At 36.8% G+C, this 26,133-nt stretch overlaps 1 protein-coding gene across 1 annotated transcript; it reads right to left on the reverse strand.

Moving 5' to 3' along the window:
- Window positions 1-1,529: 1,529 nt before the first annotated feature.
- LGSN (lengsin, lens protein with glutamine synthetase domain) lies at window positions 1,530-22,432 on the reverse strand. The gene is made up of 4 exons (XM_010162486.1): window positions 22,403-22,432; window positions 14,258-15,254; window positions 4,947-5,125; window positions 1,530-2,729 (listed from the first exon to the last, which is right to left on the reverse strand). The coding sequence occupies exons 1-4, from the start codon at window positions 22,430-22,432 to the stop codon at window positions 1,530-1,532; spliced, it is 2,406 nt and encodes an 801-aa protein (XP_010160788.1).
- Window positions 22,433-26,133: the final 3,701 nt, after the last annotated feature.

Here is a 26,133-nt window from a genome sequence, read left to right on the forward strand (position 1 = left end):
AGATAAAAGTAATCCCATGATCTGGATCATCCAAAAAAATGTGTCAGGTGAGTAAGGGAGAGAAGCTAATCCACCCACCAACCACAGACTTAGACAAGGGAATGCGTTTGTTATGTTTCCTTAGATTATTTATTTGTTCTTGCCACCTGTGTATAAAGTGATTTCTTCTTTGGAATCCCACAAAGTTTTACCTTATCAGGTGCTAAATTTCAAGTACAATACTCTGTAGAGAAAGAGTGGAGGATCCATCAGTAGGCAACTAGCACATTTCTGCTCACACTTTCTAGTTCTGCAAATTGACAGAAGCATCGACTGAATCTTGTTTTCACTCCACTGATGACCAAACAATTTCACTCACAAATTCTTACACGTAGATCAAAATGTTACGACAAGACAAAGAACATCAGAAATCACTGTTAATATGGAGGTGGGATATGAAATGAGGGTTATCTTTAATAATAAAGGACGACAGCAGCAACAGTAACAAAAACAGAGAGCAAATATGAAACTCAACTCCTGCCATCGTAAAAACTTTATTTTTCTTTACACCAGCTGCCATTTCTGATTTGAGGATGGGTCTTCTTTTCCTCTGCTTTAATCACTATTTACCAGTCTCTTAATTCACATCATCACTCATTCTTTCTGCTTTTAACCTACTCTTTCTCTTCCTCTCTTCATAGTCTTCTTCACCCTTGATAAAACAAGGTTTTCCAATACAGTCCAGTTTAAGCTCTTCCTTCTCTGATTTCTTTGCACTTTTTTTTCCTCATTTGTCATTCAACTCTGAATTAACTCATTAACTATCAAAACAGGCATAATACCAGCTCCTTTTTTATTGCACAGTGGACTGACACTCCTGACTTTCAATGAATCATTCTGTCTTCAAGCCAACATTTGAATTTTTGTTAGTATCTTTATCCACTATAACTCTTGCAGGCTTCATTCAGCAGCAGAATTCCTGATGTAGAGATTTTATAATTCATCCTGTGTTTTTATTAATGCTCATTAACATACTGATTCCCGCCTCTCATGTTCTACAGCCTCAGTCAATTGCTCCTCTCTACAATGTTCATCATTGTAGCCTAAGTTTTAAATCAAACTCAGATTCTTCTGATTTAGCAACCCTTTGGCTACTGAATAGGCTGCTCCTCCCTGCCCCTTGTCCCCATTATTCCTACTTTTCCACACGTTATACAGTCCTATTACAGCTGTAGATTTACTCTTCTCAATTTCACCTTCTTTTTTCTTCTTTCACCAGCAGGTCTGTCCATTTAAATTGAAAAACAAAACAAAACAAAACAAAACAAAACTGTTTTTTAAAAGCCTCTTAATGTCATTTCATTACTATCAGCTTTGCATTGTCCTGAATGTACACAGACAATAAAATGCAATCACCTTGTACTATTTCAAGGAGGGGAAAAAAAAATCCCAAAGCATTAAAAACATTTTTAAATATATTTACTAATTTCAAGATTCTTAGTCATTCATTGTATGCATTTACACAACATCACTGCAGAAGAGTGCTCCTTCTAAATAAAATAGCCCAGGCATTTATTCCTTTCACTATCCATTTCTTCAGTTTCTAACTCATAATGTTTCATGGCAACGAAGTATCGGATAAAAGTTTCACCTAATGCTTCCTTAATGCACGAATCTTTCTCCAGTGCAACAAGAGCATCTTCTAGTTTCAGGGGGACTGAGGAATGTTTCACATCAGCAGTGTGATCTTCTTCTTGGAGCATATCATCATACCTAAGTCCCCTCTTTATTCCATCCAGACCAGCAGCAATAGTAGCAGCAAGCACCAGGTAGGGGTTTGCTGTAGCAGAACTTAGTTTATTCTCTATGAGAGTGCCTTTTCCTCCGTGACACTTGACATTAAAGGCACAGCTGTTATCATTATATGCCCATTTTGCATTTACAGTCTCTTTTGATTCTTTACTGTATTTAGAATATGGCTTACGGCAGCTGGTGGTAGGAGCCATCAAGCAGCTGATAGCTGCTGTGTGTGCCAAGAGACCCGATAACCAATTTTTTCCAATATCTGAGAGCTCCTCGACTCCATAACCAGCAGAAAACAAATTCTTCTGGCCATTCACATCCCACAGGCTATGTGACAGAGCCCCTGAATTGTAGAATCCCGATTCTGAGAAAAAGCTAGCAACGTAGTTATATTTCTTAGCCACTTCTTTAATGCCTGTTCTAAATGTGAAAGCACTGTCAGCAGCATCTACGCCAAATGCTGGATGAAAAGTAATCTCCATTTGCCCAGGCCCACTGGAAGAAGAAAAGGTTTCAATGTTGGCACCAGCATAATACATTCCTTCAATGAGCTCTTGAATGAAAGTCTGGTCATGGTTATTTAGTATTGTGGCTGCAGGAAAGGATATAGTCTTCGAATTTACAACCTCAGTAATGCCATAAATACAAAATTCATAGGTGAAGGCAGAGTGCAGAGTAAAACCATTGTCCTGAAGCTGACTCAGCTGATTCTTGGCAATGTGCCTCGGGGAGGTCATTAGTGGTTTGCCCAGCACCGTGAAGGAATCGCATATCACTCTTGCAGTCTGCTCAGTCCAGGGTAGTATTCGAAATGTTGATAAATCAGGGTTCAGGATTATGTCACAATTAAAATTGGTTGCATTTATGTAATCTAATGCATTATCTTTAAGATTCAGGGTCAGCTCAAGATAACTTCTGGGCATAGCAATACCATGAATTGCTTTCTCCTAAACAGAGAGCAAAATGATAGATTACCAAATGAGAAAATAACTCAACAGTGTTTTTATGTATGTAAAATATATAAAACTCAGATTCTCAGTAAGAACAATAGTATTTTTCCTAAAATAACACTAAAATGGAGTGATCACTGAGGTGGAGAGCAACAGTCAGTTACAGTGTCATTATGAAGCAGAACAACTTTCTACAAGATTGGTATCCCAATGATCATTTCTTTAGTTTCCATAAAGAACTAAAAAAAATGTTCAACACTTATCTTGCATGGTCTTTATACAATTATGGGCATGGCCAGTTAGGTGTAAACTTTGCAAATCAAACTTCTATCTATAGTTACTCCATTAGGCTTCCATACCCTCCAAGCATTTCCTTTATGTAGATCCAAGTGACCACATAAGACTCATGGCAATATGAATTAAGGCTGTGACTTCTCTTTAAATGTCATAACATACCTCACTGTTTTTTAGATGCAAAGTTTAACTGAAAAGTCTCACTTTCTGGACTTAATAAATTTGGGGGTAAAATGCAGGGAACCACTTCCAATTAAGAAATTATTCTAATGTTTCAGTACTTTCCTTCAAGGTAGCAAGAAGGATAAACTCATAATTATACTTCCTTCTCTATTTGAACAGAGAGCTTCAGCTTATGCAAATGAAATATAGATAGCACCCCCAGGAAGGACCATCTACCTTCAAACAAGCACCTCTAAAACCTTACATTCAAAACTTTAGCTGATAAAAACTGCCATTATACCAAGTTCTATCAAGTGAAATTTGGCTCATGTTTGCAATTTACCTTTGTTCTTCTAAGGGAAAGGGTTAACATTTGAGTGAGCAGAGGAGACAGAACAAACCTAGAAAGAGGCAAGCTCAGAACTGAAGAAACAAAATTTTGCCTTTCCAGATGGAAAATTGTTGAAATACTTCAAACTTCACACTGTGGCTTCTCTTAAAATTAAATAAATAAAGTCTGCCTTCTCTTACATAGATGACAGTCCAGTGGCAGCAGCTCTCCCTGTGTAACACCCATAACCAAAACTGCACAGTATGATGAATACTGCTCCAAGATGTCTATACTGTCCATTTGACACTGAAAGGTGTTGAAGGTGATTACCCTATAGTGTTACCTCTCCATCTTCCAATATCCATATCAAAAAAAATGAAAAAAAAAAAAAAAAGGAAATTACTCTCAATCACTCTGCACGTGTACATACATATGTGTGTGTACACACACATTTTTTTAATGTACAAAAATTTAGATTGTCATGCAAAGCTCCAATTTGTTCAGATGGTAAATAAGGTAAACACAAAAGCTCTCTTTGAACAAGCTGATTAGACATTTGTAATTTGACTTGGCAACTGAAAGAGAAGTTGCAATTAACCTACCACTCCTCACAAGAACTAAAATGACTGAGAGAAAGTTTATTTTGATAAAATCCAAATGACATCAGAGGGAGCAAATTGTATCTAGATGATACAGTTACATTTAGCAATATCTAAAAGGGAAATAATGAAAACACAGCTTAGGCTTCAGAAGGAACTTCAAACAGAAGTGCTCTACATCTTTTCATGTTATTATTTTTTTTTGGTGATCACTCAGTAAACCTTAAAATATTCATAGTGATCTGTGAATGAATGTATAATGTAGTTATGCACATGAAATATCACAGAAGCAATATACTGAAAAGGATGATTCATCAAGGATGCACACAGTGAAGATTGCTTCCTAATTTTATTCTTATTTCCTGAATAATCAATTTGGCAAATATTGCTATTAAATCATCATGCAACCCAATGGTATTTTCTTATGTGATTGATGTCTAGAAAATTTCTCATAGCTAAAGTGATTTTTATTCAGTCATTTTCTTTCTTTCAGTGTTTACTCTTTTTTTTTGCGATTTACTGATGCTCAGTAAAACAAAATCTTTATAAAGCATTGAACTTGAAGAGATTATTAGAAGTTCAAAGAGCTGAAATTACTAGCCTTATTTAATTGGATTACTGTTTGGAGGAACAGAGGAGCAGATGATTGCAATGATGAAAAAAGTCCAGATCCTTTGGGAACATGAAAAAGTGGAAGGAACAGATAATTTTTTTCTAAGTTTGAGTTTCTGCCTGCACTATGAAAAAAACAAAAAAAACCCCAAATCATAAATTAAGGACAGGGCTATGAAAACACATAAAGTTACAGCTAGAAATCAAAACACTTACGTGAAAAAAGCGAGAAGGAACATTCTTTGATCTTGACACACCATGGAGGTCTATTGATTCAAACCTGACAAACTGTACATTATCCCTGGCCATCTGCTGCTTAATAAATTCAATATGAGAGAACAGGTGAAGGAGACTTGGACTTCTGAGACCATTTACATCAGGCTCTCTGCTGGACACTGTAAGTGAAGAGGAATGTTGACATCAAACAAAATAATGAATGCTGGAATACAGGCTGTTCTCCAAAAAAGTGCAATAATGGGAAACTATGACATGGAGTGTAAAAACAAACATAAGAAACAGATATGGGTCACAAAACATTTTTATAAATAATTTTTTTTTTTTTCCCCTTGAGGACCTGTATAAAATCCTTTATTTTTTGGGAGTGGTCTATAACTTTAATGTTTTTTCATATTGGTAAAAGAACACAGGGGAATCACATGGTAAAGCCAGGAATTTCTGAGGAATACCTCAGCTGGTCTGTTGGGTGTTTTTAGGAGCACAAATAGCAGCTGGATACCTATTTCCCACTGAAAGCTGATAGAATTTCAATGCTTTATTTCTTCAATGACTTTGGAAGATACATGGATAGAGAAACATGATTAAAAGGGCATTTGTCTTCTACTAAACCAGTGAGCAGTGTTTTCTTCAGCTCCAGGGATAAAAGCCTGAGGTTTTTGCCTTTGCAAAAATAGTGCTTCATCCTTTATTCTACATGTGTTTAATTTCCTGTGCAAAGATGGTAGACATTTCCTGTCTACCACCTGTCACGCAGAGATTTTTATGTCCTCATATTATTCAAAGTAAAGTTTGACTGACAATTCTTGACATCAGAATATTGTCAACTTTTGATGTAAATTTTGCAAGTATTTCTTACAATGTCCTGAAGTGTTGTCTGTTAAAAATGCATCTACTGAACAAATATTTTTCAGGTAAAAACAGGTTGCTGGAGCACAGCCCTGCAGAGAGGGACCTGGGAGTTCTGGTCGATGGCAAGTTGAACATGAGCCAACAGTGTGCCCTGACATCGAAGAGGGCCAACCGTGTCCTGGGGTGCAACAAGCACTGCTTTGCAACCTGGTTGAGGGAGGTGATCGTCCTGCTCTACTCTGCACTGGTACAGCCTCACATCTAGTACTGGGTGCAGTTTTGGGCGCCACAGTATAAAAGGATATAAGGCTACTGGAGAGTGTCCAGAGGAGGCCACTAAATTGGTGAAGGGCTTAGAGAGGAATCCATATGAGGAGAGGCTGAAGTCACTTGGATTATTCAACCTAGAGAAGAGGAGACTGAGAGGAGATCTCATCACAGTCTATAACTTCCTCACAAGGGGAAGAGGAGGGGCAGGTGCTGATCTCTTCTCCCTGGTGACCAACAATAGGACCAGGGGAAATGGCAGGAAGATGTGTCAGAGTAAGTTTAGGTTTGACATTAGGAAAAGGTCCTTCACCCAGAGGCTGGTGAAGTACTGGGACAGGCCTCCCAGGGAGGCAATCATGGCACCAAGCCTGACAATATTCAAAGCATTTGGACAACGCCCTGAGGCACATGGTCTGAATCTTGGGATTGTCCTATGCTAGGGCAAGAGTTGGACTTGATCCAACTCTTGGATGCTTGTGGATCCTTTCCAACTCACAACATTCTATGATTTTATAATATAATTAATGAAAAAAACACAACTTTAACTCTGATCCAAGTAATTATTTAAATCTGTATTCCTAAGAAATATAAAGGATATAAAATCAATATCTAAGAAAAACACAAATATTATAAGCATTCAAATTAGTGATGTATTAATTCATTTAAAAAGTAAAGCCACAAACATATTTAATTTAAATATCTACCAATTTTCCAAATTTTATAGGTATCTGTTGCCTTCAAGCTAAAGTTATTTTAATAAATGCATAAATATACAATTAGATTATACGAAATAACTTTAATTAACTGAAAATTCCTATAAAGTAATGTTTTTAAAGAACATTAAGTTAGCAAAAATGATTAGCTGAAGAAGCAAGAATTTGTTTTCTCTGATTTGACTTGTTATGATTAATAGTAGATCTTTTTAGAAGATGAGACTAAAGTTTATATATTGGTCTACTATTAGTCTAAAATTAGATTATATACCAGTCTAGACAGCCCACTAGTCAAAAGACAGATGCTTATTCATTTACAGTAGCTTTTATCCAAAATCTGTTAGAATCAATAGAAACACTCCCTCAGATTTCACATAATTTTAGAGACAGTTCATCTTTTATATCAATTCCAGATTATCTTTCCCATTGAAATAATATATTTCTGTAAATTGTGTGATAGATAAAAAATATCATAATGACCATATCTCTGACTGATTTTGGAAATATGAAATATGATTTGTTTCTTAAATAAATATTTAATGATAAATACTGACAATACTTTCCTCCAGCACAGGTCCCAAAATATCTTTTCTTGATAGCCACTAGATAAACCACTGGCAGACTAAGTCCATGAAACCAGTGATGACTAAAGTTTGGAAAGGTATAATAAGGAACTGAGTACTCTGTCTTTTCCCAATTCATACATCATTACCCGGAGCATTAGCTACTGGTGATAAGGTAGCTAATAAATAAGTGTTGGACAGGCCTAGGTGATTTAGATACACAGTTTAAAAGCCTTACATTCTTATGAGGGAGGATTGTGTTCATGAGTACGACTGTTTCCCTAGCTCTCTGGGCCTCCAGAAATAATGGCATCTTTATTTTAATTTCAGAAAATGTACTAATGGAAACATGTATGTAAATGTTGCAAGAAGCTCAGATTTTGGTTCAGATTTTCATTTTAAAAATCAAATATAAATCCAGACCGGCCATCTTTGTTGAAACAGAATGGTATGAGTGGATCCTTAGATATTTATATCAACTCAGTAGTACAATCAGTAGTACTTAATGTTTGTTTTTTTGTGGGTCTATCTGTATTTCCCATTTAAGTTACCAATGAGAAACAATTAGTATTACTCATGTTTGTTTTGTAATTAGTACAAAATATCTACAAATGTAAACAAATTATCTTCACATATTTTAAAAATATTAATAACACAAAAATAAAATTATTACCAAAAAATCTACAAATTATTCAAATTGTATTATTGTTGGTTTTGTTATTATTATTATTATTTCTAGCAGAAGAATGCTTCCATTCTTAGATTATTAATGTTACAATCATTCAGATTGCTGAGGGCAACTCACCTTGGACTAGGGCAAATATTTAACATCAGCTTTACCAGCTCAGCGACAGAAAAATGCCACAACAGAAGAAAGTGCACATGTCTCAGATCAATCTATCATTATCTGCTTGTTCAAAGAAATCCTTTCCCATGGTCCCTTATTAAATCACACCATATCTAAAGCAAACAATTTCTCAGCTCTATAAGAGGTGACTGTGTCAAACTGATGAAATGAAAAGAACGTGCTACATATTGCCAGGGGACTTGTCAATGACAGGAACAGGCTGACCTAACAAATGTACTAATATTGGAAACTCTTCACTGAGAAACACAACCAACAATGTAATGTAAGACGATAACAGCAGACACCAGCATGTGGACTCCAGATATAAATCATGCACTGGAGAAAGAGATGTTTCCATCAATCTTCCTCCAGTTTGTCCCTCCCACTCTGTCTCCAGCTGTGCCAGATATGCTTCCTCTTAAAACAATCCTGCTGCAACCATGTAGCTGCTGAGCAGCCTCCTCCTGCCCCTTGAGACAGAGTCTGGTCACACCCGAATCCCACACAGCATCAGAGCACACATCCCTGTGCTCTGTGGCATGTTGTGGAACTCTTTCTGTCTCAGAGCAGTAGGGAAGAAAAACCCTTGTAAGTGCAGGAATTGCTGTGCCAAGTCAAGGCAGTGTTCCATCACGCTAGAACTATCTTTGGCATCAGCTATGAACAGGAAAGGCAGGATGTTCTTTGCAAAATAATCTATCTAAAGAGGAGGGGTTTTGCAGTTCCTCACTAAAAAGGTGGTCTTGTGATTAGGAACAGAAGGGTTAATATCAGAATTTGTCTTAATTTCTTCTTCTTCCTCAGAAATCTAATACCGAGTGCTCTGAAGATCTATTTGGATACTAACCTCCTCTATAAAGATGGACACCTTGTGCTGATGACACTCACTAGCAATGAGTCCCATAGGGTAATCACACACCTACACTCTCCTAAATCTTATAGAAATTCCTGCTAGTACTAATTTAAATATGTCTGCTCATCTTTACAGATTCCAGTTTGTGTATTTAAGAACAGACAGTCTACTTGGTTTGTAGACCATGTTAACTAATGTTTTTATGTTTGTCTTCAAATATTAACAGTCTCTATTTCTCAAATCTCATATCACAGCTTTTCCTATGCTAGACATCATTCTTATTGCTAGTATTTAGGGCTTCTCTTTTCTAGTCTCATCTGGTTTTGAATATGGAACCAGAGTCAGATGAGTTGGATCTCACCTGAAAGAGGACAAAATAGATCAGAAAGATAGGATGGAAGTACTGTCTGAGCATTTTTGTTTTGCATAGATTGAGGGGGGAAATGCAAAATCATACAAAGTCACTGAGCAGGAAGATTTCAGCTAGTGGTATGGAAGATAAGGGACTTAAGAGTTTTGGTTTGTTGCAAAGGAAAATAGCTGCTCTTAGAGCTTGTGAGGTAGAAAATAATAGCAAGTTGTATATAGCTCAATTCCAAGGGAAAAGGAAAGAAATAGGCAGAAAATATGATGGTTTGTTCAACAGAAAATAAGGGCAATCAAGAAAGTTTAGAAAGGAGCTGAGCTTTAGCGCTGCTATGTTCAAGTTGAGTTCAAAATGTAGAAAATGAAATATTAAAAAAATTATTGAACTGCAGACAGGGTATGAGAAAGGAACATGAAGGAACAGTATGGCTTTGATTTTTCACTTTAGGAGAGATGCAAGGACCGCACAGATTATGTAAAATACAAAGCACAGAAGAGTAGCAAGTGAAAAAGACAGTCACCAAAGATGTGGTTATTCTGCAAGAATGACCCCAAAGGCAGTGAATATGAAGTACCTGCAGGAACTTGTGTACCTCTCCTGTGTCCACTTATATCTCCTGACTGTCCACTTACAGCTCCTGAAGAGTCTTTGTTTGTGTTTCCTCACCAGTGACTAGCCTTACTGAGTAGAATCAGTGGGGACAGATATGCCTGTTGCAGGTGAGTACAGAGTGAAACCACAGTGGGAGTTCAAATTTTGTTAAGTGTGAGGGTAAAATTTTTAATTTCAATGGAACAAAAAACCTAGGCTACTTGTTTTGTTAAAGTCTTCTTTTACATACTTTTTCCCCTAAATACCAGGTATTGTGCTTTATAACTGCTTTATTACCAAAAGAAAGAACTTTAAACAAGTTAAGAATTACAACATGAGGTCATTCATTGTAATGGAAAAGGGAATTGCTTGTAGGACTCATGAACTCCACTCCTATGTATGAAAGATAGTCTGTTAGTGGTCACTTGATATGTTTTTCCTTAAAAAGGCAATTTAGCAAAGGAACTTAGTGTTTGAGGTCAGAACCCACAGAACATTTCATGTGATTCTTGGAGTGTTCAAAACTTCTGTTTCTGTGCACTTGAACTAGGTAGCGACTGATGCCTGCAGCTATAGCTAAGTCATATTTTTCTTTCTTCAGAACTTTTCTTCTCCCTCCTACAGTTCCTGATCCCACCATGGTCATATTTATTTGGCCTCACTTTATGTATATTCAAGAAAATGAGCCCTACTGAGAGGATCTGCTCCTGGAGTTCAAGTTTCTGGGGGCCCAGCTCTGCAGTCTACACTCAATGATATTTGAACAAACTTTGTCTCATAAGGTCCAGAAGAAAGATTTCACCTAAACCTGTATGGTGGCACGAGGCTCTGCTGGTCCCTCTGACCACATGCAGTGTGGGTGGCTATCCAAGCCACCTGCAGTCCCTGTGACTCTGGCAGCCCCCTGTGACCAACAGTGTGGCGTATCATGATCCTTGGGAACTCCTTATTACTTGAATAGGTATTTTCTTTGTCTTCCTCTCTGGCTACAAGAGTATAGATACTCTAATTTAGTAGCATGCAGAGCAGCATGTGATAAAATCTGAGTTAAGAGAAGTCAATATTCGCTTACATTATAAGTTATTTATTCTATACATATAGTAAGTGCATGCATTCATTCATGTGTGTTTGTACATACTATGAAGTGTTATATAATGCTATACATGCGAAATTTCATCCAAATTTTTGCTGTTTTGAAGACTCTCTCTCCCAAGAATGCAGGTGCTACAGTTTAAGAAGCACTTGGTTTTTAATGGTTACATACCAATTTGCAGAAGTGCACATCATTATCACATATAGATATTTATGCAAATAAAATTCATAAATTCATGTTAGTGCAGTCAGTATATTTGCCTAATTAGCTACATGTGCTAGTCTCTATCTTTCCATGGTGATGAATTAAATCAAAAGAGCTTTAGCTTCAGCTCCGGTTTCACTGGCACTAAGTAATATTTTTCATATTGACCAAAATATCTTGCATCTGTGTCTCTCTTCTATTGTTTTGGTTGGTTTTTTTCCCATATCCAAGCACTTCTTTTACAAAAGAACTGACAAGCAATGGACAAAATGCATATGCAGCAATATTTCCGCAATTTCCAATCAGAATTTTGGAAAAAAATATATGGTTTTATTGTTTTAGAGATATGTTCACCACAAAACTAACATGACTGTATTTCAGTCCTCTGCATTACACTGAATCACTACAGATCAGTTTCATATCTTAATCTTTCTAAAGCTGACCTCTAGAGATTGTCCCTTAACTGTGTACTTTTGGAATAATAATGTATATTCCTGCTTTGGCCATGGCATCCAAACGTGCTTAGTGCTCAACATAGTAACTAAGTAAATACACTGGACACTTTATATAATAATCATGTATGTATGTATAGTCATATAATTTCAGTGCTCTCCTACCTTGTATCCCATATTAAAGAAACAAAGCAAAGAAGAGAGCAATTTACTTCTTTATGTGTATTTTTTAAATCAAATGTTTGGAAAAACTCTGGATCAAGATTTCTGGTTTAAGTAAGTTCAAATATTTGAAAACTTGCATGATACAAAAAGTTGTACTTCAGATCTGCTCAGTGTCAAGATATGTTTAGATCCAAGACTTCTGTTCAGACACTTTGCTAAATAAAATATTTAAGACAATATTTTAATAATAAAAATAAAATATTTAGGATTTTCTCTTATCTATCTTAATAAATTATAACTGACAGCAATGAAATACTGTTTATGCAAAGGCTCATTAAAGACTGCAGGATGTTATCTAAAACTTTCTTCAGTTCAGTTACTGAAGTGTATTCAATGAAAATTAAATTTCAAACCCATACATTTCTAATTGAGTAGAAACTATCTCTGTGCACTCCATTTACTAGTGGAAACACACACTGAACCCTAAAGTTTGTTTGGTCAAAGCCAAATGGAATCCAAACCTCATGAGATTCCAAAACTTTTGGGTTTGTACATGTTTCTGATGAGACAAAAAAGTTTTCCCCCACTTCCTTTCATAGTTAGTTCTCATGTATGGTTCTCTTACAGTCACTGTTATTGCCAGTGGTATAGAGTAGGATTAACCCCAAGTAGCTTTAGGTACTTCAGAGCCAGGCAAATAATCAAACTCATCATCATGGGAGTTCTACCTCACTGAGTGGAAAGAGATGCCCACCTCCAGAAGTAAATTCCTCATCAACGCCTAATACCTCTTTAAAGACAGAACACCTGCCTTTCTCTACTGACTAGATAATAAGTTTGGATTAGCCACTTGAATTTAAGTGGTTAAAATCAGGTTGAAATCTCCCCATGTTACCTACAATTAATCTCACCCGTTCCCTGTATCTTGTAAATGACGTTATGACAAAGAATAGTTATTCCTATATTTTAAAATATATTTACTGGTTTTGAAGACAATGAGAAAACAACAGTAATCTAAATTTGACAATGTGTTTCACTAGCTCTTTAGCAAAGCAAAAAATAGGGTAATCTAGAAAGGGAACAACATCAAATATAAAATGAGAAATAATCCTCTAACCTCTTTATTCTAACAGATACGAATAGAGAGTGGTTTGAATATGAAATATCTTTACAAAGCTTTGTCTTTCTCATGCAGTGCCTTGAGTTAGCACTGATAATGTTAATGGATATCTTGTTCAGACTTGTTCAAACTGGGTAACACAATATGTCTACTGAGAAATCCTGTTGTAGTTAACAGCATTTGATATATTCAAACTGTCTGTTATCAGAATGTGTATTGTAATATTTCTACCTATCTGAAAGGAGACTTTAAAAAAAAGCAGAATAATTTAATATTGTTATACAAATAATCGCTAACATTACATTTTATTATGTAGTTAATGATCAACAAGGTATTTTATCAATGAAGAGATAAGATTCGTATTTCTTGTATCAGTGAGACAAGTCAGAGGGTAAGATCTATCCTGAAAAGGTGATAATATGATCTGAGCCTCATGCTCCAGGCAATTTATTAATCTGATATCTATTCAGTTGGACAATTGTTGTTTGTGTCCTTCCTGGAATAGACACAAAATAATGAACTGCTCAAGCCCATTACATTATCATAGCTAATAGTAGCTTTCAGTTTGCTGATCCAGATAGCCCAGAAGTATAGCCTTTACAGTTTCAAAGAAACCACAGTCTATTAGTAACAGTTAATTGGATCTATAAACACTTCCAGAATGGACTTATTGAACAGCATGAAGATAAGCAGAAGTTCTCTGCCTCATTTGCTTTTCTTCCCCCATAGTTTATATTAGATGTTTTTGCATTCCAGTCCTCTCACAGGATGGATAACTGAAAACTTCATCCCTATAGGGGAGCAATTTCCACTGCTGGAAATGTTAACAAAAAGGAAATTTTAAGAAGCCCAGTTACCATCAGAGCTTTGCAGTGTCTAGCAGACCTTTGGGAAATGTTGCCTGAGCTCAGTTTAAACAAGGAAATACTTCAGTTTTAGCGAAAAAGACATGACCATTTCTGCATGGCAGCTTTTGGCAAGCAGCTGGGCTTCATGAATGCCTTACTTTAAAAAAAAAAAAAAAAATTAAAAAACATCATAGGTGTAGAGTTTAACTTTGATCCATCGCAATCACACAGAAACCACGGGTGTCAATTCTGTCATGCGCTAGCTCTGACTAAAGTTTTCAGCTTAATAAAACCCCACAAAACAACAGTAGCATTTTTGTTAATAGACCAGCAGGTAATGTTTAAATACACTTACCGGCGTGGCCTGCAGAGGAATCAAACTGAATCTCAGGAGCTGTGCTTTCTGCATGCGTAGAAGCTGCCGGTAGTCTCAGAATAAGTTGATCGACGTCACTTCCCGCTGGTTGCTGCTGATCAGACCCAGCAGAGCTGAGGACCAGGAGAGGTTTTCTCTGCTGTCCCACTCCCTCCTTATGGAAGCTGTGATACTTTCGATTCTCCTCTCCAAAATGGGGACTAAAAGTCTCAAAGGGTTGGCCCTTCTTGTCAGCTGTTTTCTCCCGAGGCTTTGATTTTTTCTGAGAAAAAGTACCACACGGCTTACCACTGTAATTTGGCCCATAATTAGGCAGAGGACCTTCACTCAGCAGGTTTTTCACCTCTTGTAAACTTTGTTTAGAAGTGTCAGGTACCCCTGTGAGGGACTTTGCAGTACCGCTTCCTTGTGTGGTTACAGTTCTGCCCAGGGATCTCGTCTTTGTCATATGAAATTTGACATCTTTTTCTTCCATCCTGCCCCATTCTTCTTCCTTACTCTCTGCCTTCTCACTGCCATCTCCCCTGTGCGCTGCCTCTGCACACCCAGCTTTCCCTGTGCTCCTTGCAGGTTGCGTGCCCATGGGCAGCTCCATTTTAGCTGGTGTATCGGTTTCCTCATGCATTTTTCCTATTATTCTTTTTCCAGAGTCAACATTTTCCTGGATTTCTTGTGTTTCTCCAGACACGTCCTCTTTCATGTCACTGCCAGTAGGGGAACTGTCACGGCGCCTTCTGTCCTTTTGTACTGGAGGAAAACTAGCTGGGTTTTGAAGAGGCTGGTCTGCTGGTGGTTCTGAGCAACCAGTGGTTGCTTGACGGGGACAAGAGTCTGGGATTTTTGAGGTGCGGGACGGCTCCATCTTCTCAGTTTCTATAGGAGGAACATTCTTTGCAGGACCTTTGACTCCCTTTTTCTTTCTGAAACCACATATATTGTTGCCATCAACTTCATCATTGTCACTTTCAGATGTGTTCTGTAATCAGCAATAAAATATACAACCAAATAACATACATGAATGAAACAGACCATGGCAATGGAGTACTACCACCAGCTGCATTTACCTTGTAGCACTTCTATTGCTTCTTGCTGACAGAGGTCTCTGTAGACACTTACTGACCCTCAAATTCTACTATTTTGATTTTTTAAAATTCACATAATTCTTTTTCTTGTTTTTTAGAACAAAATTGGTGAAAATGTCTTCATAATATAGTTTTTAGGCAGATTTAGTAGATTAAAATATAAGACATTATACACTGTGTGACATTATTTGTCAAACGTGTGACCTTTAAATCTAAAAAAATGTATTTTAATGATTACATTTAAGTATATTCTTTCTCTTATTTGAAGCATTTGTATTTATAAAAGAAATTTATTTCTCTGAAACATAGAACACTTGCAACCCTTATAAGTAAGGAGAGTGAAACCTGAAAATAAACAGCTTTTAAATTAATTTCAGGATCTAATTTGGCCAAATAACTAGCAGTAGTAAAAAGGACAAACCCATATTTGGGCATGTAAACAGGAAAGAACCAGAAGATGATGTTTACCTTTCTATATGACATTGATATGATTTATATTGCAGTGCTGGCAGCAGATTTTAAAATGCATGTAAACATATGGAGAGGCTTTAAAAAGAAGCTATAAAAATTAATCTGCTTTCACTATCCTAAAGAATATCAAGAAGTGTCTGAAACATGGCCCCTCCTAAATAACCTGATCCTACCACAAGTGTGAATAATCCAATGGTGACAGGGAAAAGGACAGGGAAGCAGAACCAGATACATTCAAACTAAAAAAAGAGCAGAGACTTAAGTATTGTGGGTGATTAGTTATTTTACAAACTATCAAAGTAGGGACTGAATTCTCCATCTCACAATGTCTTAAAAAAACCTCAATAATACAGTTTAATCAAAATATAAGTCACTTCATAGCCAATCACAAATTGTTATTTAGCTTATGAATACCTGTTCAAGCATGTATTTAAGACTCGGTAGCTTAACCAATAGTCCTTGGCTTGCTTGGGTTGGGTTGGAATTAATACCTGTAAAAACATTTGGAAATCAAGAGATACCCTCTGAATAAGACTGTTCTTTACCTTTTCCACAAAGGAATAATCTGCACTCTCTCCAGTATCTGAATTTCCAGAAGTAGGGATCTGTACAAAAGCAAAGTGAATGCCAGTCTGGATAAGGCAAAAGAAATTCCTGTTGGCAGACAAAAGCACATAGAGGAAAAGGCAGCAGCATCTGATGTGCAGATGGAAGGAAACTGTTACAAGGCCTCTGTTAAGGTCATTAACACCTCCTTTTTTCTATATTATTTCTCCCTATTTTCCCTATTTCATCATTATGCTATTTTCCATCATTATCTAGTAAAAAAAATCTTATTACTTCTCTTCCAACACAGAGCTCACAGAAATTCCTCTCTCCCCCTTGCTCTGAATTTCTGCAATGTGCTGTACTTAACAGCGACTCTGGGAGCTCACCGGGGCATTGCTGTTAGCGTGGAAGGCAGCTGGTTGCCAGCTCCATAGGGAGGACACACCACTCTTTGTCTGTAACTCCCGTGCACATATCTCAACAGTGACATGCTTGTGATGCCCACTCGCAACTGAGCAGAGTTACTGGCTCATTCACAACAGAAACCCTTGTTCACCTCAGTTTTAGCACTCAGTTTTTAATTAATTCATTTCCTCATCAAAAGGCTTTCGTTTATTTCCGTAATACACCCTATTAAACCTCATAAAAGGAACCGGTGTTTGCCAAATAGAAAAATCCAAGTAAATTTGAAATAAAAGAAACATCAAGTTAGATTTCTAGATGTATAAAATTATTTTTCTGAGAGAAAAGATATAAGAGTTCCAGCTATGAAAGCTATAGTCACAAAAAGACTGTATTTTTTAATGAATTTATGAAAAATATGTATTTAAATATCTTTTGTGGCAGAGGTTGCTGTCATTAAAATATCCTGATTTCCACTTTACAAAGTTTTCAGAAATCTTTTGTTTCATTTTAATAACTTGAAGCCAGTGACAATCATAACACCATCTGCATTTCTGCTTTCTAATATATTCTCACACTTCGTGCTCAAAGATAGCCATTGCAAATTTGAATATTAGACTAAATTCTTGCTTGCTGTCCCTATCGTAGAACTGAAAAATGTTCAGCATAATAACTGCAGGAAAGATGAGCACACCCTTTTCTATAACACCTATATACTGAAATGAAACAGAGTAGTTAATCAAAAGCAAAACATCAGAAAACTGCCTATTCTCGTAATTAACTATTCTAAACGGTTTCATGAACACAAGGTACCACCCTGACACTATAATCTTTACCAAAACAAATTCCTTCTGAATATCGATGAGCAGGATAAGGACTGACCATTTGTAAATTTGTGAATGGAAACATTCATTTGCAACAGAACTCTAGTAACTAATTTGGCTATAAGACTTTGCAAAGGGTTTATTTTCCATAAAGAAATTGAGAATATGGTAGTGCATTTTGATCACAGACCTGAAAGAGATACTGCATCCATTACTCTTAAATAAAAACAATGATAATTTTTACCTTCAAATATAAAAAAGAAATCTCTTACAGAGAGCAACCTATGCATTACTTAAGATCCTCAGCACAAGGCACACTATGACTTTGTGCATGAGAATGACCCTTCATTTCTAAATAAACTGAGACATTTGTGGACTTTCATTTAGATATCTTCCACAGTATTTTCTGCAGTGAATTAAACAGTGCTAGACTTGTTGTAAGGTACAAATACAGTATCCCTTCATATTAAAGACAGTCATATGCATGATTTATGATGCAGCCTTATCGTCATTAGTTCATGTGGTTGTCTACCATCAGAAAAAGCCTAGTACTTGAGCACAGAGGAGAGAGCACACAAGAAATAGGACTTAAGAACTATTTTTTTACTTTTTTGTTTCTAGCAAGTTTTGTTCACAGAAGACAGGCACGACTAAGCAAAATACGAGCTTGAAAGAGTTACAGTGTAAATGAGCTGGATACAGATCATGACTTAACTTCATGGAACCATGTGTCCTACTAAGTGGAAAGAAGAGCAAAACAGTCACAGTATTAATATGGCAAAAGTTCTGATTATTTTTTACTTCTTTGCTGAATGTTCCTACATTTTTGTTGCTGTGTAGCAGCAGTAACAGGAGATATTAAAGCTACTTGACAGTTCTTTTAGCCAACATTTGTTTCAGCATCATTCAATTTTAGTTAGCTTATTTTCAAATATTTACTGGCACACAAAGTCAGAGGTCTTGAAAATTCCCAAATTTGCTTCTCTTTCTTAGCAAGTGAACACTTGGGTGCTGAGACAAATATTCTTGCCAGGAAGATTAGATCTAAAATATAAACAGTGTGGGGCACATTACGTAATAAATCTGAGATTTAGATATTCTTTCTGAGAGATGTACATGATGCTAACCATCACTGATACCTATTGGTACTCCTCCAAGTTCTGATTTCCATCACGACTTCTTGCCCTAATGCTGCAACCCATGCTGGTACACTGATCCCCTCTGCACTGGGGTTTTGCACCTGGTAAGACTTCAGTAAAACAGACCAGCACAAGTCCTACAACAGGCAGGAAAGGTACGGGTGGGTCACACTTCATTTCCTGTTATGGATAATCTCAACTCATACAAATAACAGTTTTGATTGTCTTCCCTAGATACCTACCGTATCACTTCGGGTACACAAAAGTCTGGATGACTGTCACTATCAACAGAGCATAAGGGCTACACTTGTGCATTACAGCAGCGTATTAGGGCACCATGCAGGTAGGAAGAGGACAGAATAGGCAACAGTATCAGCAAGCATTTCAACATAGTGCAGATAAAATTGCTTGTTTGACTTAACCCAATTACATGCAGCTTCTGGCATGCCATCAGGCTTCTACAGCCAATAGACATTTTGTATCTTGTGGTAACACAGAAAACATACCTCTAAAGCAATTTTTCTTAATCAGTTTGTGTTCACTTTTAGGCTTTGTACAAGTTCTGAAGTGGAACATTAACTTTATCATGAAATACAGCACTGCCAAAAGGCAGTTCATCTGTAAATCTGCAAGCTGAGAACATTTGGAAATGTAAAGGGTTGCCTTTGGGAGGAATAAGTGCTGAGACTTCTGGTGTGTGAAAGAGGTGGAAAACCAACACAATTCTTGAACTTTTGCCTTAAAAGGATTTTATAGGTGACTGAAAATGTATCTGTAATGTTCTATGAGACAAGTTCAGAGCTGCAGAGGGGACCTTCTATTTTTCTCCTTTTTGTTTGCTTCACGACCTCAGGCAAGACTGCAAATGCAGTTTATAAGCCTCTCTCAAGAACACTGACAAAAAGAGACAGGCAAATGAGAAAAAGAAATTCACACCATAGCGTTTGAAAGGGAAAAAGGGAGAAACTGAGTTAGTTTAAAAAATGCTTTAAGTAGCTGTAGATTCATAGCTGCAGAAGGCTTTCTATCACAGAAAAAGGTGAAAGAATTAAGGTGCAACTCTAGCAGTAGTTTTTCTATATCTAATAAAGAAGACAAGGCAAGTTCCTGCTACTGGCTACCCAAAAAAGTGATGCAGCCACTCAGTGAAATGCACTGCAGACTCAATCAAATTTTTGTTTTCTCTTTTGTTTCAGATCATTAACCAATTTTAGCCATTATTTTAACTGATTATTAAGAGGTCAAATTGTGATGTTCTTCCTGAGTTGTTGTTAAAGTTTTTTTTTCAAGAACAAAAGACTAATTTTTCAAAGAACATAAAAATGATAAAATCTGATATAACTAAGAATTAGAAAAACATGAAAAACTAAAAAAAATCCTCTTAAACAGAGATGTATGGTACAAAAATATGCATGGTTTTTTTGGTTGAATTTTTTACTTATGAAAAGTTACACTGCTTCACTTAAGTTTGATTCTGTTTTTTTCTAGCATATAAAACAATGTTGAAAAACTGAAATTAAATGTTTCTAATCTAAAAAATCTAAAAATATTGTTTGAATTATGTTGACATGTGATATTATTCACATTTTTACTTTCAGAATTAACACGGTTTTTCAAAGTATTTCAATTGTTATGGAACAGTAAATGCTGAGGAACTTTCTCTGACCCACTTTGGCTGTTACCAGGTTACCATTTAAAGGTCCCCTAGGTTGGTACAGCCAAGTTTAATTAATCTTTTTGTGAGTAATGAATCTCAAGAACTAGAAGACAGGTCTTAACAAGTGATGTTGCTTAAGACCTTAGACAACAGTGTCCATAAAATAAGTGTGCCCATGGCTAAGTGCTTTCTCTGCCCCTTCACCTGACAGGTGGAAATCATTGCCCAGCTGCTCCCTCAGCAACCAGGCAGAAAAGGAATGGAGGACACAGGAACAAACTATCTACTGCTGGGAATTATTGCAGCTTCACTGGAGTCACTGGGAGCTACATGAATTTGTACCAGGAAGAAATCTGGCCCATGAAGTCATAGGGAGGACAACATAGACAGTTCCAGGGAGTATATCCAGACACAGAGAGGGGTTTTGGCTCTTAGGCACAGTGCTAAAACAACGTGTGCCACAATAAACAGACACCAGTGGCTTGTAAGCTAGAGACATGAAGATCAAGCACATTGTCAAGATATTGCTGTGACTAATTTCTCCCTCAGTGACCTTGCTGGATGAAGTGGTTCTTTGAGAGTGATGTACTGCTACAAAAATCTCCTGATGAAGGACCTGCAAGTGGCATAAATATTAGATACGTGATTATTTTGCAGTTAGAGAAGCTGAAGGACAAACTTGCCATAGGTCACAGGAAGATGTGTGGCAATGTTAAGAGCAGAAGGAAAGTTGCCTTCCTTCTTTGAAGCTTTTAAATATACTCAAGATTATTAATGCACTTCATGTAAAAATGAATGGAATGAGTTTATCTCACAATATTGTCACTTATTTTCACATCTGACATCTGCTTTTATCAGCTACTCTCATCTCCCATCCAAAGCCTTCATACTATATACACAATTATCAGATGAGCTCCTCAAGGTCATTGATTCTCTTGTTGCCTCAAAGCAGTGGAGTTGTCCTTGTGGCAAGGTTACTTACAAATACTTTCCCTTGGACTATGCTACCTGCACCATGAAAAAAAAATTCTTAAAGTAAGACAGAGTCTCAAAATGAAGCAGCTGATCCTATCTTCACAGTGATTTGGGACCACAAAAGTATGCTGGTGGTGTCATCTCCAATTTGCAGTAGTGCAAATGAGATCTAAAAGCAGCATCCATTTAACAGTTGACTAATCCTCAGGAAGACATTTTCAAGGGAATGGACTTAATGATGTACAAGACTTTTATGTCTAATTTCTATGACTCATTTCATATACAAAGATGGTCTAGGAGGCAGTCAGTGACTCAGAGTAGGTACATTTCTGGCATATAAAGTATCCATGTGTTCACCTTGATAAAAATGTCTAGGAGCCTCAAGAATTCTGTTTGCCTGCACCATCACTTCTAAGCCACATTACATCTTTCTCAATATTTTTAATAAAACATTTTAATTTCACATTTTCATAATGAGATCTTCTGGACACTACTCAAATTAATAGGTACTTTTTTTTTTTTTTAACTTTATTGAAAGTATATATTACAACTTTGGGACTAGAATCTGTTTTAAAATGCACTCATATAGAGACTGAGCAGGTTCACTTAGGTTGGCAGCCTGACTCAAGGGTGTCACTTTCCAATTCAGGTCAGACTCCAGTTCACAAACTCTAGTGCTTTCATTCACATTAATGAAGCCAAACTGTTTTCCCATAAATATTAATGGGCTCAGATTTTAGACCTCCATTTCTCTTACTTTTGATAGAGTTATAAATGAAAGATATAGAAAGATAAAATGTGTTAGATATGCTTCCTAAAGAAAATGTTTTTTCTTCAGCATAAAAAAGAAACCTTTCTTTGACCTGCATTTGCTTCAGAATTAAACCATACTCAACATACATGCATGAAGAGTCTTGCGCATAATTCACAATGAAGTATTCACTCACTTGAAATCTCAAAGTGGATGAAAAAAGTATGTTATATCAGTGTATCTGCTCAGAAATCATTCACAGTCAGCCTCTTACCTGCTGAGTAAGGTCTTCCTTTTTGTTCATGTCCACTTCATTCTAGTTCAGGTCACCATTAGAAATGGCCTAGTGAAAATCTAGTAGAAAAACATCCCATATTTATAGCTGCAGATATAATAAAGGTTAGTTAAAACAGAATTGCTGTAATGTTCTTTTCCCAGAAGGCCATGCAAATGATGAACCATAAAGAGCAACCCCAACATGTCATGGCTAAGAGCACCACTTTCTGGAACAGCGTTAAAGTAGTAAACTGACAAACACATATTACTAGCTGCCTGACTGGAAACAAAGACAACTGAATATAAAACTGTTTTGCTCAACTTTTCTCCTCACAAAAGGCTTTTGTCCTGTAACAAGCCATTTCTGTTCTGGAATAGAAGCTATTGTTAGGCTCCTTAGAGGTAAAACCTATATTGGGCATTATAACAACAGTATGTTATTGAGGCACATGGGCAGGGATTTGAAAGGCACAGCACACTCCAAGAACAACATGCAGTACTAGCCTATTATTCTAGGTGCTTATATGTTGTTAATTAATATTTATGGATCTTGTTGTATTAGAATTGGGGGAGGGGTCTTTTTTTGCATTAGGTCCCTAAAAATATTTAAAATATTAGATAGTTAAGCTCGCTTTTCTTATGCTTTTTTTTATTTATCAGGTTTAACATGAAGAGTGACAGGACACTGGAACAGACTGCCCAGAGAGGTTGTGGAGTGTCCTTCTCTGGAGACATTCAAAATCCACCTGGATGCATTCCTCTGTGACCTACTGTAGGTGATCCTGCTCTGGCAGGGGGGTTGGACTAGATGATCTTTCAAGGTCCCTTCCAATCCCTGACATTCTGTGATTCTGTGAATTCAAAGGACTGTGTTTAACTGACCATTCATTCAAGTTCCTTTAGCTGACATAACATTAAAGGATTAGCATATCTTGTGTGCCTACAGCAGCCCTTCCAGGTGTGAACTCAAGTAAGTGTCATGTTGAGAATGGCATTTAACCTCACAAAGATGCAGGTTTGGCAATGTTATATACTTCTAAAAAGAAAAAAAAAGAAAAAAAAAAGAGTACGGTAAAATTACCCCATCAAAATAATAAATATGGGTTAGGAGCTATCATTCACAAAAATCTTAGGCATCTACAGCAAAATTCATAAATACAGGTGCCCAAATCCCAAACTATGATTCTGAAAATCCTTCTTCATCTTGGAGGCACTGAAAGGCCACAGCTTGTAATTTTGTGACTCCATCTGCACAATTTCTGCAACTGCCCCTGTTGTGAACTGTCCCACTTGTCACAGAGCAGGCAACAACTGAAAGTTTATTAGTATTCAAGAAACAGGCTTACTTACAAGACTTGACATTTTGTCAAGCAGACATTAAAAAAATCAACACCCAGCACATTCCATAGGACTGGGCTCCTGCAAGACAGATAGGATGGATGTCAGCATTTTGTTTGCAGAATGTTTTTTCCAAAAAAAGTTGCCCTCAGACTATCATCACACAACAGTTAGCACAATTGCACAGATCCCTTTTTTTAGGCAACGTACAGGTGTCATAGACTTATAGGTTGCCATAACAGCGTTGCTTGTCAGTTTATGTTGTGATGAGCTGTGCCAAAAGGAGAACAATTTGAAGCAGAACTATTCAGATCAAACAGTCTTGAGAAGCAGAGGCCAGGCAGAAACAGACCTTCTGGCTCTCCATTTTTTCCATTTTGAATACAAGGCTGAAGAATGTCAGATCATATTTTGAAAAAGACACACTTCAGCTTAAAAATCTTATTTGTGAGAGGAAGAAAAATGTTCTTCACAACAAGGGTGGTCAAACACTGGCATAGGTTGCCCAGAGAGGCTGTGGGATCTCCAACTTTTGAGATATTCAGAACAAAACTGCACAAGGCCCTGATTAACCTGATACAGATTCAAAGTTGGCTCTGATTTAAGTGGCAAATCAAACATGATAACTACCACAGATGCTACCCAGCCTAAATTATTCTATGATTGTATATCTGACTCATTTAAATGTATTTTTCAAGAACTTAATTACATTTTTGCAAGTACAAAACCTCTCTACCATACTTTGTATTCTATTCTACTCTGTTCTGCTTAACAGAACATAAAGACAAGATAGAACAATTTGAGTCTTAGAGAGTGTAGTTTTTGAGGCACCAGTCTGGCAAACATCATTAGTAATGAATAATCTTTTAATTAGCACTGTAAGGATCAGCTATTTTCATCTCAAGTGCCTATTAGATCCTCCTAAAAACAGTGTTGTTTTGTTTCATTTTGTTTTCTGGACACAGTGACATAGGAGAGGGTTTTCTGCCAACACGTGCCTGTGAGAGGCTGCTGGTTTCAGTAGAACAGTGCTGATTAGAGAAGCTGAGAATCTGATCCAGAAACTGGTGGAAGTGCAGTGCACATCTATCACAATACATGAATTGCTGCAAAGAACAGTTTGTTTAGTAATACTCATTACCTTCCCACCTTTGGCAAATAAGATAAATTAGGCCAGGTCTACTGTATCTGCATGAGGAATATGTGGATTCAGAAAGACATTTTCTGTCAATAAGCTTTTACAAAAACCTGATTTCACATGAATGACCTAATATCGCTTCACAAAAACAAACCTCTCTACAGTCTTTCTCCAAAAAACACACCAGAGAGGAAGGCATAAGAGGGAAAAATATTCTGTTAGTATCCAGTAGAGAGAAAGGAAGATAAAATGAACAGGATCATGTTTGTTTTACATTTTTCATTGAATTCAACACGACAGGAATTGCTGTTAAAGGTAAGTGTGTTATAAAGTACAGAAAAGTTTATATTTGTACACAAGTCTTTTATAACTGTACTTACCTGTGCCCAGACTGAATGGCCATTGTTAGATGAGGCAACAGCTTCCAGCATCAAGATGCAAAGTTAATAGACCTAACAAACTAAGGTTGACAGAAGATTTTTGTGTCGGCCACCATAGAAAGAGTTAAAGAGTATGGAGTAATAACCATTGCTCGATCAGAGAAGCTCCTGTGAAAAACAGCCACACCACTCCCATCCCACTGAACTCTACTCCTGGCAGATGGATGGGCTGGAGCAGACCTACCTCTCAAGCTCTTCCTCTTTCAGCTGTTTGTCTCATCTTCTCTCCCCTCCTCATCTTCCACTTAATTACAGAAGCCCCTTTTCCAGTCTTTAATCCCTTCTGGCAGATGTAGCAAAACTTAGTTCATCTTCCTTGCTAAGTCTTGAGATGGTTTCAATCTTAACATTAGCATAACTCTGCTAATTTTTTTTTTTTCCATCTTATACTGGCTAGAAAATCATGTTTAACATTGTTATTAGTAAAACCAGTTACTCAAGGGTTTATAATATGTAGTCTAATATTTTGATAGCTGTATGTTCTTTGTAGCATCACTGGAAAGGGAGCCTCAGAACAGCCCATAAGGGTGTTTTCTGGAGAAGAAGCAGAGACTTACACAAAATTATCCTGTTCTTTTAGAATATAGAACTGATTTAATGAGTTTGCATAATTATTTAATTGAAATATGCTGAGCTTCAAACGCAGTTTATCAAATACTAATCTAAAAACCTAGACAATTTGGAAATATGACACAGACCAAATATTACAAAAGTGATCACTTAATACTTTAACTACAGATACTTTGTATGCACTGTCAATGATGAATAAATGGTAATGAGAAAGTGCAAACTGCTCATTATCCCATTAGCAGC

The sequence above is a fragment of the Antrostomus carolinensis genome, unplaced genomic scaffold, assembly GCF_000700745.2.
Source record: "Antrostomus carolinensis isolate BGI_N321 unplaced genomic scaffold, ASM70074v2 scaffold222, whole genome shotgun sequence".
NCBI classification, from domain to species: Eukaryota; Metazoa; Chordata; class Aves; order Caprimulgiformes; family Caprimulgidae; genus Antrostomus; species Antrostomus carolinensis.

What these genes read in the sequence shown, in the direction of transcription:
- LGSN (XM_010162486.1), bottom strand. Translation starts at nt 22,432, where the DNA reads ATGAACAAAAAGGAAGACCTTACTCAGCAG. An exon ending in AGGAAGACCTTACTCAGCAG is followed by an intron (nt 15,255 to 22,402) that starts GTAAGAGGCTGA and finishes TGCTGATTACAG; the next exon opens with AACACATCTGAAAGTGACAA. An exon ending in TTCCTTCTCGCTTTTTTCAC is followed by an intron (nt 2,730 to 4,946) that starts GTAAGTGTTTTG and finishes CTCTCTGTTTAG; the next exon opens with GAGAAAGCAATTCATGGTAT.